Genomic DNA, 13,969 nt, shown 5'->3' with positions numbered 1-13,969 from the left:
AATTCTCAGCTAGGGTGCCATGGCACCCTTAAGTGCTGTGAGAATCTTTTAAGGGTGCTATACAACGTTAGCACTATTAGATGTGCAAATACTAACACGTGATTTTTTTTTTTGGAAGATAAACCCAGAGACTTCAAATAGGAATCCATACTGTCAAAAACATTATGAACTGTTGTGGTCTTTCTGTGTTCTTTGTAGCAGAAGATTGCTGTGTTTGTTTTTCTGTAGTCAAAAAAGAATGAAAGCCAAGAGCTGGTACTTACCAAGGGGTATTTTGAGTCTAAAAAGGTTGAGAACCACTGCAGTAGACAAATGAAAAGCAAACTGACTCAAGCTGCAGCTCTCCAGAGGGATTTGGCAAGTTCTCTTCCATATGTTAGTGCCTAAAGTATCAGTGGAATGCAGCGGTACTTAAGGCATTTGATAGGGGTAGCTCTATACATAAAACTGACATACTGTATTGAACTAGAATTCATTGTCTAAAACTAATGTTCTGAGAAGATGCTGCTACTCCGATACCATCATCACAATGTTGCCAGGTTTGGCCAATAGCTTGTTTACTAATGTTTTATTAATTTACTTTAAGCAAAAGTTGGAATTAAGCGAGTACATAAGTAATGTAAATGAAATAACAAGGAAGTTTTAAGTAGTTATGAAGCTGTTCCTGTTGGTTTTGCTGCTTTCCCTTTTAGTATGATTGCCTGTTTGGCAGGAGTTTTCTGCCCATGGTTAGGATTTGAACATACTGTATTTCCAAGATGACTTTGAATTTAAGGCAGTCCCCCAGTATTTAGATTCTGTGCATAGAAAATGATCAGTTTTGTTATAACTTTCCATGCATAGAATCTAAGTATTGGAAGGTTGTCTTAAACTTTTCCTTCTTACCACTGTGATTGGGAAAGCAGTGGTAGGTGGCCTAACACCTGTCCACTGCCCCTTCCACATCTTGCCTCTGGTGGCCGTTTTGGCCCCTGGCCTGCTCCCTGCCTGCTGCTCACCCTATGCTGCAGCTCTGGCTCCAGGCCCAGGTGTGGTCTGACAGCAGCAGCAGCACTGATAACTGGCCCTGGCCTGGGGCAGGCAACAACAGGTGGCTCCAGCCCTGGTCCCTGGTCAGGGCTGGAGCTGGAGTTGAAGCCACTACATAGTCTGTCCTTTGCTCCCCTTGGGCCACACACCTTGTAGTTTTTCCCATGCTTCCCTCCCCGTATGAGCTACTTTAGCCACCCTGGGCTCAACCAGGATGCAGTAGCAGCAATTGCTTTAGCCCTGGTCTGGGGAAGGCAGCAGATGCAGCTCCAGGCCAGGGTCTGAGCCAGAACGGCTGTCTGCCCCTAGCCAATGCTGACATCTAAGGTGAGAGTTCCTCCCCCACCCCCATGTTGAATAGTGGATGGGGAAACCCTTATCTTGGATTTGAGTAAACATGGTAGTTAAACTGTAACAATTGTGGTATTTCCTTGACTTAAATATCAAGTGAAACCTCATCAGGAATTTAAGTGAGCATATTTGTCCCAGTACTTTGCATCCAAGGGTCTTGAAGCACATAAACATTTGGCAAAGACGTGACTTTCTTGTAAGCTAGATGTATGCAACCTACAGAGATTGTTGCAGCCTTTTCTGTAATGCAATAGCTTTATCTCAGTGCAACATAAAATAGTGACTTTACTGGAAATTAAGAGTATCATATTTTGTTGAAATATCAGATCCTGATGTTAATTCTTCTTGTCTTTTGTAAAAGTGTTTTTATTTAATGACAGTAATAACCAATAAATCTATTTTATCAAATACTTTTTAAAACTTAAGTGCCTGTGCATTTTGAGGGCAGAGGGCTGTCAGCTGCTGATGCTTGCTATAGCTGCTGGGCTTTCTCCTGTTCTGTCTTCTGAAAACAAAACAGCTTTATATAGATAAGAAGTATGATTGGAAATCCATGAAAAGTGACATGGCTGTAAGGTGTGACTCTTTTTCATAATGACCTAAATTATCTTTCTGAATTTCTTCTTGTGTGTTCTCTTCCTTTTGACTAGGGTCCTTCATTGAAACAGTTCATGGACATCTTCTCTCTTCCTGAAATGACGCTGTTATCCTCTGTTATTGATTATTTCCTAGCTCATGGCATTGAGTTTGACCAGATTCATCTTTACAAGGATATATCTGTGAGTATAAATGATCAAAAAATGATGAAACACTACATATGATGTTGTTGGAAATTAGTTATTCCATATATTGTTCGTGAGCTTTGTACTATCCAAATATAAGCTACTGTTGATTCTGAGAAATATGAATTCCTGCCTGCAGTAAAATTAGGAAGCATCTACTACTATTTTTTATAGCTTTTTGAGATCTATTCATATGTTACTAAGTCACCATTAAACATCCTTACTTGGTAGAAGTAGCATAAATAAGGGTGAGTGAACAAGGCACCAGCCCTGGACACCAACTTACTGGGGGAGGCAGAATGGTGGTCCTGCCCTGCAATGAATCATTCCCAGGGTGGAGCATCTTTGTGCTGTGGCAAGAGCAGACATCCAGTGATACTGGAGCAGCAGCTGGGATCTTTGAGTTTCTGGCAGGTAAAACAAACCACCCGGACCACCTCCCCTCTTCAGCATCTACCCCTACTCTTCACCCCGCTTTCTGGCAGGGTTTTGCCTAGGACATATTTTGTTAGTCCTGTTTGATTAGTCCTGTGAAGTCATTTTAGCTGTAGCTCCACGTGCGACCAAATAATTGAATTATTTAATGAAGAACGTTGTCCAAATTCTGCACTGTTTTAGGGACATTTCATTTTTACCCTTTATTTTTTATCAACTATATTTAAACACACTATTTATGAAATAAAAACATTCTACAGAATTAATGGCTAATAGCTTATTTGTAGCTTTCTTCAAGAAGTTGCAGTTTACTGTTGCTGATCATTGTTTTTTTTGTAAAGGGGTGTGGTAAAGCTTACTCCTAAGAAGGAGTTTTTAAAAGGTTTGACAGTTGTATAGTGATCTAGCAATGCCAACCAAATATGGCCAGGATCTCTGTCAACTCTCCAGATGGGATATGGAACTGTTCATTGGTGTGGTCAGATTCCTAGGTTCAGTTAATGTTTTGTACCACACTGATATTGTTCAAAAGTATCAGTAGGTAGAATGTTCTAACTTTCTAAAGGAGAAAGCATAAGTTTTTGTTTTCTGGTTGGTGTTTTTTATTCCAACTTAAGCCTCACCTAGATGACCTGATTATGATTGTAATGGTTGTGTGGTTTTGTTTTGTTTTGTTTTTTTTTAACTATGGAGGACAGGTTTTTTCCTCCCTCTCTGCTATTTGGGATGGGGGTAGGAGAGATGATGGGCAGAAGGCACCAGTGCTTTATCTTTGGTTATTTTAAACAGTGTAAAGCACAGTTTGTTAAATGAGCAGGGCCCAGGACAGCACAGGGTTTGCCGCCCCCCATGGAGGTGGGGATATTCTTACCTGTCTGCCAGCCGGAAATTCCAGCCATGGTAGGCTGACTGCTGGGCCGCAGTTCGCCAGGCTGCGGCCACTTTCAGGCCATGATTTGCTGTGCCACAGCATAAAAACTGAGAACCCCTGCTGTAAATCGTAAAAGGCATTAATTAGGAGTCTCAGGATTCTGCAGCCTCTGGGGAAACGAAGGCTGCAAAGTACTCACTAGCAGTTGGCTTTGCTTCCTTTTTGCATCCTTCCATGCCTGCAGCCCTGGCAGTTTTGAAGGAGTCCAGCAAGGTTTTGTGGCAGGGGGCTGTATGTCAATCTAAGGCTGAAATGTTTAATTTTTGGAGTACTTATGATACATATGTCCCAACCCTTTAATATTTTTGGCATCATTCTGCTTCTGCACTACACTGAGTAGCTACTGGATTATATCAAAAGCCATTTTCTAAGTGTTCATCTAGAATTTACAGCCATTCAGAACTATAGAGTGGATCCATCCATAGTTTAGAAGGAATCACTAGAAGATGCCCCAAAGCTCACTCAAAAGAAATTAATCTGGACTGTTGTATTGTCTTGCTCTATGGTCTGTGATTGGGAGAGGGGATCTCTTGCTCTGAGATTTGATAATTTAAATAGATTTTTCTGTAAGAGCCTACCTTTTGTGTCCCTAATCTCTGAGATTAATGTTTTAAAGGCAAAGAATCTGATGCGTTCTGTAAAGTATTCAGCAAAGTAGGACTTTTTTTTTTTTTTGTATAGAAACAAGTATGGCACTCCTCCCGGTCTGAAATATGGCATCGCTATTTCTCAGAATTCTGCATTCTCACAATAGCGATGCAGATGAATTGGAGATGCCTTGGAAAACGTCTGCATTCCCCCAGTGTGGACTCTTTTTTTCTTGCAGAGAGCTACTGGATATTTCTAGAAGTTAACTTGACACAACTTTTTGTAACTCATTGAAGTGAGTCAGCGAGAAATGGTCACTGTTGACATGCTAAGCATTGTAGTAATTCTAAGGAAACTTCTCAGATGTTTATACAAAGTTGAGCACTGTATGTTGTGTACTGGCCTAAAGTTCATATCTTATCTGAGTGCCTCAATAACTGAAGCACGTGAACAGCTTGTTTTTCTGCCTCAGATTTGATTAGGTTTCTTGGCACTTATCAGCCCTGTCATCTGTCGGAGAGCTTTTTTAAATACCAGATGTTTCTCCTTGGGCTTTAGTTACAGTACAGCTAGGTTTTTTTTATTACTTTAAAATTTATTTTGGCATTGGGCTAAGGAGTTCACCACTAAATATTGCCCAGCATACTAGGCATTCTGTTCCTTTACTGTAAGTACTCCACTTGGCAAATAAATGTCCTTTAATTTGCCACTTAATTCCATTGTCAGGGTAGAAATGGTACTGTGTGAACAATTGCCGCCTTGTTTTTAATAGTCAATACATACAACTTCTGTATAACCTGCAAAATTTAAGGTATTTTTAATCCTCTTACCCAGACCCTCAAAAATACCAGTTTTCACTTGTTGTAGTTTGTACTTTTTTAGCCCATTTAAAGCCGTCTCTGAATGTTTTTGAAGTAAGTGCCTGCATCTTGTTCACTGAGGGTTATTTGCATTCTTGGATAGGGATATCGAAATAGTGGGATGGTGTGTCTCTCTTGGTACTACTTCCTTTCAAAGTTCCTTGTGTGTAGATCCAGTGGAGAGCACTCTTTAGAAAATTGCTTTACTTGTAAGTCCCCTAACTCTTGACACAGTTATGGTCAGAACAGATCATAATCAAGTATGCATTCCATCTGGCTTCCTTTTCTAAGGCCTAGCAGTACTACATGGCAGAGACCTGTTCTTTCATCTTCGGTGCCTATATACGAGCCAGGAGGCTGCTCCAGTGCACTGTAATTGCAGTGTGTTGGAGCAGACTTGATTAAATCAAGTCTGCTCCAGTGTGGCACTTACTGCATTCCAGCCAACCTCTGTCTTATGTATCGCTTCAGAACGGTAGCAGGGGCACTTTAACTAAAGCTTATCCAACAAGCTTTAGCTAAAGTGCCCCCGCTGCCATTTTGAAGCACGGGGGTGCTAATACATGAGATGCCGCAAGATGTTTTGGCTACTCTGGGCTCTTGGAGCCGCTATTATTTAAGGACCACCCCCCACCCCCTAAGCGTGTGTAAAAACAAAACAATAACAACCCCCCCTTCTGTCCTGTGTTGTTCTCTTCCTTGGGAATCCCTTTGGAACCCACCCAGGTTGATCCTGGGAATGACTAGGGAATGACTTAAGGGAAGGAAGCCTGCTGCATTTACAAGGTGATCCCAGGCTCTATGTATAAATTGAACCCAGGCTGTCCTGTTTTGGGCCACCTGAGTATTGGTGCAATACTGATTTTTGATACAAATCTGTTTTTCTAACAGTTTTTAAAGAAACAAAAAATGCAGATTAGTTTTATCTTTATTCCCATAGGTGGAACTTGAAGCCAGATGGAACATGGCTGACTTTCCTTTCACAATCGCACCCAAATTCATAAATTTTATTCTGGTGATTGTGGTGATGATAATAGTGAATCCCCATTTAGAATATCCTTGGCTTTCTCTGTTTCTCTCTGTATCCCTGCAGCAGATAACCCATTTGTAATTCTGCTGATCCTTTTTGGCAAAAATAGTCATGCTAATGCCAGTCTTAAATCTGGATCTTTTTGATCTTTCTCTTTTTTCAGGATGCCATTAAAGATGTGCATGTAAAAGGAATGATGTACCAGTGGATTGAGAAGGATATGGGTCAGTAACATTTTCCTGAATCTGATCTTGAGTTAATTTGTTTTTTTGTGTGTGCACACTTTCTTTATTTCAAGTGTAAGAATTCAATAAAATATCTGTGTAACTACATCATTAACTTCACAGTAGTATTGGCAGACTAAATTGCTGCTAACAGCTATCCAAGGAGTAGAAATTTTGGTACTGACCAAAGGAGTAGTTGCTTCATTCTTCCATATATTTTTTTTTTTCTTTGTTGCGAGTAAAGAATACCAGTAATTGAAGGTATAACATACCATAAAGGAAACCAGTAGCTATTAAAGACCTGTATCTTTTCACTGTAGATTCATATAAGCTATGAGGTAATAATGGTGGGGTTTTTTTGTTTTTGTTTTTTACCTTTTGGCATGCTGTGATTTTTATTTATTTTTTTCTTTTTTTCTGCATTTTAACCATTTCAAAGTTCTTATTTTGTTGCTATTGCAGCTCTGTCTATCTTACCTTACTGGAAGATTGTGACACTGTGTCCAAGCATAAAGATTTCTGTATTCCTGTGAAAATTATGATCAATATCATATTTAACCTTCTTAAAAATTATTTTTGGAAAAGTTGAGATTCTTGAAAGCTGGTTATAATGATAACAATTTTGTGGATTTTGATACAGAAAAGTACATTCTCCATGGAGATGAAACTTATGCTGTACTAAACCGACTGGTTAATCATAACAAGAAGCTTTTCCTCATCACGAACAGCCCATTTAGCTTTGTGTGAGTATATAATCAATTCATGCACTGTAAATTGATAGGCTATAGCTACATGTTTTATATAGCAAACCTCACTGCATTTAAACTCTGAGGGGGTCTTTCAATAAGTTGCATGTTTCAGTGGGCAGACAAGGTTCTTTGGGTGAATCTGATCTCTCTTATTAGACCAACTTAAATAGTTGGAAAACAATTTTTAAGCAAGCTTTTGGGTTAAAAAAACCCTTAGTCAGGCTAAGGAAGTATCAGCAGCTGGTGTGCGCTCTTCCTGGATAGAATGAAAAGTAAAGAAGCCAGAGGCTGGTCTGGTATGTGTACAAGACAGGTAGTCAGTGAAAATGTACTTCCTGAGAAGGAAGCTTCTGGGGGAGTAGTTTATGATAAAAGCTATATATGTATTATATAAAAATACCACTGCGGTCTCTGCTTCAGTTCTTTTGTTTTGTTTGAGGAACCAGTATGTTTCTACTTTTTTCTTTTGGAATTATGGCTAGCCAGTGTTTTGCCATCGGCTTTTCTGTTGATTTTTGATAGCAACACCTCTGTTCTGGCATGCTTGAAGGCATAGGGTTGGGGTCTGAGCTTTGCTGGTAGAGGAGAGAGAATCCCTTGCTGGTAACAGCAGAAGATAGTGATCACTTACTATAAATATGAAAGGATTGTGCACCTCTTACATGCAGTACAATGGAATCAGAGGTTTATGGAGTCTCTGTGCTTCAAGACTGAACAAGTACATTTTTATTTTAAGCCAAACTAAAAAAGCCTTATGGAATTTACTCAAAGGAAGGTATGGGGGGAAACAGATATGTATTGAAAGGAATTGCTTACCTATTGACTTTTTTCACTTGCTCTTCTTCAGAGATAAAGGAATGAAACACATGGTTGGCAAGAATTGGCGGGACCTCTTTGACATGGTCATTGTGCAAGCTGATAAACCCAACTTCTTCACTGATAGACGCAAGTACGTTTCATTGCAGCTTATTGCATTACTTCATCCAAGTTGAACATTCCTCAAAACAATTTGTCTTGTGACCTGCGTTCATGGGTAATGTGTAGAATTAAAAAGTGCAGGCCTGATTTAGGATGGGTTCCCTCATGCTTCTATCAGATATTCATTAGCCAAATGCATCTGTTAGGGCAAACAGCTCTCTATTAGTAAATTCTGTGGAAATCTGAAGCAGAAAGTGCATTTCTAAAACATTGGTTCCTTCAGTGTTTAACTGATATTGTAATCCTATTTATTTTGACATAAACATGATTAAAGCCTTATGATTAAATCGGCTAGAAGAGAGGGAAAGGACAGAATACTTCTTACAAAAGCTGAATGCCTTGTGATTTAACTTTGTGTCAGATTCTCTCCTTTCTGCTGCCTTTTTAACAAGGCTTCAAATAATTGGTAATATAATTTTTTGGCTGGATGTTTTGGCATTATTGCTTTGTTTGTGTATTCAGTAACTCTCAAGTCTTGCCCTCCCCTCTCCCATTCCCCCTTGCAGCTTAGCCCAGGATTCAATATTTGGAGCCACTCTGGAGTTGCATTTTAATAGGGAACTTCCTCATAAAGTGGGATTTCCCTGTGTTGAGGGATGAGAGGGGCTAGTAGCTGGTTCCCCTGGTCAGGACCTGTGCCACAGATTTGCTCCAGTATCTTTACTAGTATCCTAGCATTGCTGCTGCTTTGCTGATGTCTCCATGCAAGGTATCTTCAAAGTTGTTTTGTTTTTTCAAGGGCCATTTTTAAAGTACCTCAAAAGGAGATCTGTTTCAGTGATGTACATCTCTAGCTTCACTTTTTAGAGCACTTTAGAGCCACTTGGAACACAACACGTGTTACAGCTGATCATACCTTCAGTTCTTGGTGGGCATGTGTACCCTTTACAAAACACGCTATATAATTTCGAACTGACAGGTTTATCAAGATATATGGTATAATAGTCATGAAGAAAAGGTAGTTCAGGGCATAAGTAAACTGGGAGGTCACTAAGAAGCTTTGCTACTACTGGCTATAATGTAAGTATCCTCTAGCTGAAAAAAGAACGAAATCTAATGCTGTAAATCTAGCATCTTTCTTCCGCATTAAATTTACTGTATAAATAATTACCTAAGAATATAAATATTCTTATCAATCTATATTGAATTAGTACGAATATGGTGTTGTGCTTTCTAACCTAGAGAAGGCCGTATCTCAATGCTAACTGCAGAAACAATTAATGTGTTTTAACTTTTAACAGTCTTTTATAACATCAAGTAAAGTGTGTTGTTTTTTTTGTTTTGTCTTTTTTCCAGACTGCTAGGTACAATATCAAGTTGTGGTCACAGTTAGTTGATTTGCTGCCCCACCTCCCCAGATCATCAATAGGATGTGCCCCTTGCAACCATGTAAAATTCTGCCCAATACACACTTACATCAAAGACCCCCTGGAACAATATGAACGGCACCTTCTGCAGGAGTATGCATAATTATCCTTGTTACTTGGATCTTTTTTGAGAAAAAACCAAACTACTGCTGCACTTCTGTTTTTAGATGCGTCTTCAATTTTAAGTGAAGCTTTTAAGTGTTCATCTCCAGTCGGTGTTCTTTTGTAAACTCAGCCCAAGGACTTTGTATTGCCATACCCACCTACAAATTAATTATAAAATGGTTACAGTTCTCCTACTTGTTCTCTACCACCAAACTTTACTGTTACTCTCATGTTTTTTTTTATGTAACTTGAAACCATTCTAGAGCATTATAGTGGGTGAGGGAAGTTAATGACCTATGAATGATCAAATTTTGTTTCTGTAACTTATATTTGGAACTTTGATTAGTGCCCCTCCAACTTTTTAAATAAGTCTAATGATAATTAATCTAACATCTGGACTGCTCCACTTTCAAAATTTATGATTTAAGGTTCTAAGAATTATTGGTGCAGAACTTTGCATACCAGGTGGAAGTAGTATTGCACAATATTATCTGTTTTCATTTGAGCATGAGCTTGTGCTCCCACTCATGCTCTCAATACCCTTAAAGTCTGCTCAGAGGTAGGCACTTCATTTCTCACTTGCTTTAAGGCTTAAGGAAGTGATTAATGGTACATTATTAGCTTATTAAATGCATATAAACATAATTAATTCTTTCTTTGTTTTTAAATCAATATCTTGATTTAAATGAGGAAGACAAACATTATGGAAAAGATTTCATAGACATCAGGGCTGGAAGGGACCTCAGGAGATTATCGAGTCTAGCCCCCTGCCCAAAGGGCAGGAAGTTAGCTGGGGTTGTAGGATCCCAGCAAGATAAGCATCCAATTTACTCCTTGAAGGTGTTCAATGTAGGTGCTTGAACCACCTCCTCTGGCAGACTGTTCCAGACCTTGGGGGCTCGGACAGTAAAGAAATTCTTCCTTGTGTCCAGCCTGAAACGGTCTTGCAGGAGTTTGTGACAGTTAGATCTCATCATCCCTTGGGATTTGAGGTTAAAGATTACATTTTTAAATTTAGCTAAAGGACTGACAGGTTTTGGGGGAGAGAATCCTAAAATTATTTAGAACCTGGGTTCTCATCCAGCCCATGGGCCTATGAGGATGAGTGGCTAAGAGGTGTATGCTCAAAACTTTGACCCCAGCTTCCTCTGGTCACTTGCTGGTTCTTTTTGGATTCTTGCTGATTCCTTCTTCATCTCCAAGGTCTTGCTTCTGCTTTGTCTCCTGACAATAGCTGGTGGGCTGCATCTTGTTCTTCTTACACAATGGGCTCTATACAACACTATGGCCTTGTTAGAAAACTGCTTGCCTAAGCATTTGCAGTGTTATTTTTAATATATCATTTTGTCTTGTGGTCAGTAGCTTTGCTGAGACACAGAATAAAGCCTTGTATTCAGCTGCAAATCCAGTGCTCCCCAAGATCCAAATAGTCACCCTAACACTCCCTTACAGAATTAATATAGGCCACAAAAGAGAAACCCAGTCAGTTCTCCAGAGGTCATCACTCTCTCTGCACAATACACCCCTTGGGCCTGGCAAGGTAGATGGTGTTTTTGCATTACATGGACAGAAGACTGACCTTTTGCCTATTGTTGGTAACTAGTGAGAGAGTGCTTAGGCTTCTCACTTTCCAGCCTGGGACTGAGCCAGGAACAGGGACGATGGTACCATAAGTTATTTCCTTCTTTTTATTGGCATGAATGTGCAGCTGAATATTACTTGGATGCTTGGTGGTGTTATTATAGCACTACTAGTACCTTTCCATCTTGTAAAAATTTGGATAAGTTTTAAGGGTTAGGACTTTTTTTAACTTGCCATGGAAACTAGGTTCCCTGGTCTTCCTTAGGATTCTATCACTTTACTTTACTTTGTGTTCCTAACTTTTGCACAAATTTGGGGAATTAATAAAACTACATTACAGTACTATTTCTATTATACAAACTAAAATATATTAATTTTAACACGAACAAAACAAAAACAAGGGGTTTGAAAAGGAAACAAAGGGTGACAAAACAAATAATTTGGTAGCCTTCTTGATCTTTGGCATGGCTGAACTCTGTGAGGTCGTGGAGGTGATGCTTTGCATGATGTATCATTTTTGTAGCCACTCTTCAGATATTTCATAGCTTTTCAAGAAATTTTGTTTTACATTTCATAGTCCAGCATAGTTGACATCACAATCATTTGTAGTGATAGCATTTTACAGACATAGTAAAACACAATTATTACACATAACACAGTTAAGCGTGATTTCTTTCTTGTATCCAGTAAACTTCATGATGCTTCAGTGGTGGTTCTATCCTGTAAAACATAAGGACAAAAAGAGAGGGTCTACCCCTCTTGGTTAGTTTGTTCTTCTTATATACTGTGGCTGGCTTTGCTTCTGGTCATCTTTACTTCTTATGGGCACAGTGTCTGACTTCTGGGCTCTTTGGCTTCCCCTTGGGTCAGTTGAGATTGCAGACTCCCAGCTCTTGCAGCTCTAATGGTGATCTTTCTTTGTGCCCCTTCTCTGGACTGATGGATTACTTGGCCTTTTAGGGCTCTGCAGACTCTTTATTAGCTCTTTCTTTTTTCCTTTCTGTAGCAACTCTTCAGAATCCTAACACTTTTTTTCTAGGCTTTACTTAACTTGTAGTTTTCCTTTTCTTAACAGATCTTAACCATATCCTTTCTGGGCTACAGGCTTCACAATCAGTTTTCATCAGTGGCCCGTTCTTGCCTTGCTCTTTGCAAACAAATTTATTCATGAAATCTCTCTTACAGCTGTACAACCCAGCAAGCTTCACTTCAGGACCAAGAAAGTTCCCCTGAAAGACTAAAACCGTGGGTGACAAATTACACACTACGCACAATCCCTTTCAATAAAACTTACTTCCTACCTTAAAAAGGAAATGTTTAAACTATGCCTCTGCGGAGGGGGGGAAAAACATGCCTCTGATAAGCTCACATTTTGTGTTGCTGCTGCTTTGTCCCAGGACATGCTCCTGCATGCACGTTCTGGTGCATGGCAAATTGACTTGGGTCAGGTAGAGGAAGCTTACTTGGGTCTTGGGAGCCTCCTGGGACAATAGCAGTGCTGATCCAGCCACTCGGAGCCCAGATGGCAGCCAGAGTGTGGCTCTGGCTGGCTGGGCCCTGTTTCTGGTAGCTGCCATGTGCACAGCATCTCTCTTTTTATTGGTGGGGTGGGGTGTGTGTGTGTGTTTATTTGACACCAGGATCTCCTAGTTTCAAATTTTGGTGCTGCACTGCAAATGAGCACAGCGAATGGGTGCACATGCACTGTGTGTGGTTTGTGGCACCTAAAACGGCTTTGAGGCACTGCAAATCACATGTGCACGCTCATCAGAACATGCCCTAGGATTCTGTTTCAGGGACTGTTTTTATTATTGGGGAGTTTAAGAGCAGTGTATATTTGTTCCAAAATAAGGCAGTAGTCAAAGTAGAATGTTCTTTGAAGTCCTTTGGGGCAGAAGGCCTCATAGCTGTATGTACTGTTTGAGGTTGATTTCTTCAGCTTATAAAAAGGAGTGTAGATTTTTGGGACATCTGCTTTGGTGTGGAAGGATTGATTTGCTTTTAAAAAATAAGGTTAGACTAGATATTATTCCTATGAGAAGGTTCTACATAGGGAGTAGAAAGGTTGCATCTAACTTAATTCACTTGTGTACAGGTTTACAAACAAGCAGCATGACTTGATCTTATAGCCCTATCTGGTAACAGCTAAATATGAGTTTGTTTAGCCTTCTCCCATTCCTTTTCAGACCATTCAGAAAACTGGATGACAAAGGCTCACTGCAGTGGGACAAAATAAGCCAACTAGAAAAAGGAAAGATCTACAAAGAGGTAATTCCTTCTGTTTTGATTTACTTTTCTAATTGTTCCTAGAATGATAGTGACTAATTTAGCTGTATTATTTTTTGCGCGTTGCTGGCAAAGCCCTGGAGCAGCATCCCTTAAGCAGAAAACCTATAATAATGTGAGGAGGTGCAGTCTGCAGCCCCCTTCCCTCCACCAGTCTGGCTCACTGTTGACTCTTCAGTGTTTCACATGGGGTTGAGCCCTGCCCACTTCCACCTGGGGCAGACCACCAGATGATCCCGGTCCCAGTCATCATGCACAGCTTCTCAACAGGGCTTGTTGTGGTGCAGCTTCAGCTGCCCAAATGTTGCTCAGCACCCCCCCCCCCAGTGGCTCCTCTTCCTCCTACTCAAGCCTCTGCACTGTTTTGGGTAGGAAGGAAGCTGCAGCTGGGCAGCTCCTGTCCCAGCATGCAGGCCTCCAGCTCCTGGCTGCCTTCCACCCACTCTGCCTGCAGGGGGCTGCTCATTGCATCAGGCTGGTGGAGTGGGTGGAAGGCAACTGGGACCTGGAGCCAGAGCCCCATGAGGTGGGGCAAGAGCTGCCTGGCTGCAGCTTCCCCGCCCTTGCCTGGAGCTCCAGCTCCATTTCCTGACTGCCTATCATCTACTTTACCAACAGGTGGCTGCTTATTGAGCTGGGCAGGCAGAGTGGGTGCAAAGCAACCAAGAGCTGG

General features: G+C 40.5%; 1 protein-coding gene across 2 annotated transcripts in view; it reads left to right on the top strand.

The window, feature by feature from the left end:
• NT5DC2 (5'-nucleotidase domain containing 2) overlaps window positions 1-13,969 on the top strand; it is a 52,746-nt gene that overhangs the window by 21,565 nt on the left and 17,212 nt on the right. For both annotated transcript variants that reach the window (XR_016438571.1, XM_090022769.1), the window contains exons 6-10: window positions 2,031-2,159; window positions 6,170-6,230; window positions 6,871-6,973; window positions 7,827-7,928; window positions 13,197-13,278. Coding sequence is in view for 1 of the 2 variants with exons in the window: in XM_090022769.1 (XP_089878895.1) it covers window positions 2,031-2,159; window positions 6,170-6,230; window positions 6,871-6,973; window positions 7,827-7,928; window positions 13,197-13,278 (477 nt within the window). In the remaining variant the exon portion in view is untranslated. The remainder of the gene's footprint in view (window positions 1-2,030; window positions 2,160-6,169; window positions 6,231-6,870; window positions 6,974-7,826; window positions 7,929-13,196; window positions 13,279-13,969) is intronic.

Source organism: Crocodylus siamensis, chromosome 11 (assembly GCF_052110815.1).
Source record: "Crocodylus siamensis isolate JL-2025a chromosome 11, ASM5211081v1, whole genome shotgun sequence".
Lineage (NCBI taxonomy): Eukaryota > Metazoa > Chordata > Crocodylia > Crocodylidae > Crocodylus > Crocodylus siamensis.
Note: the sequence above shows the minus strand (reverse complement) of the source record. Positions and strands in the feature narration are given on the sequence as shown.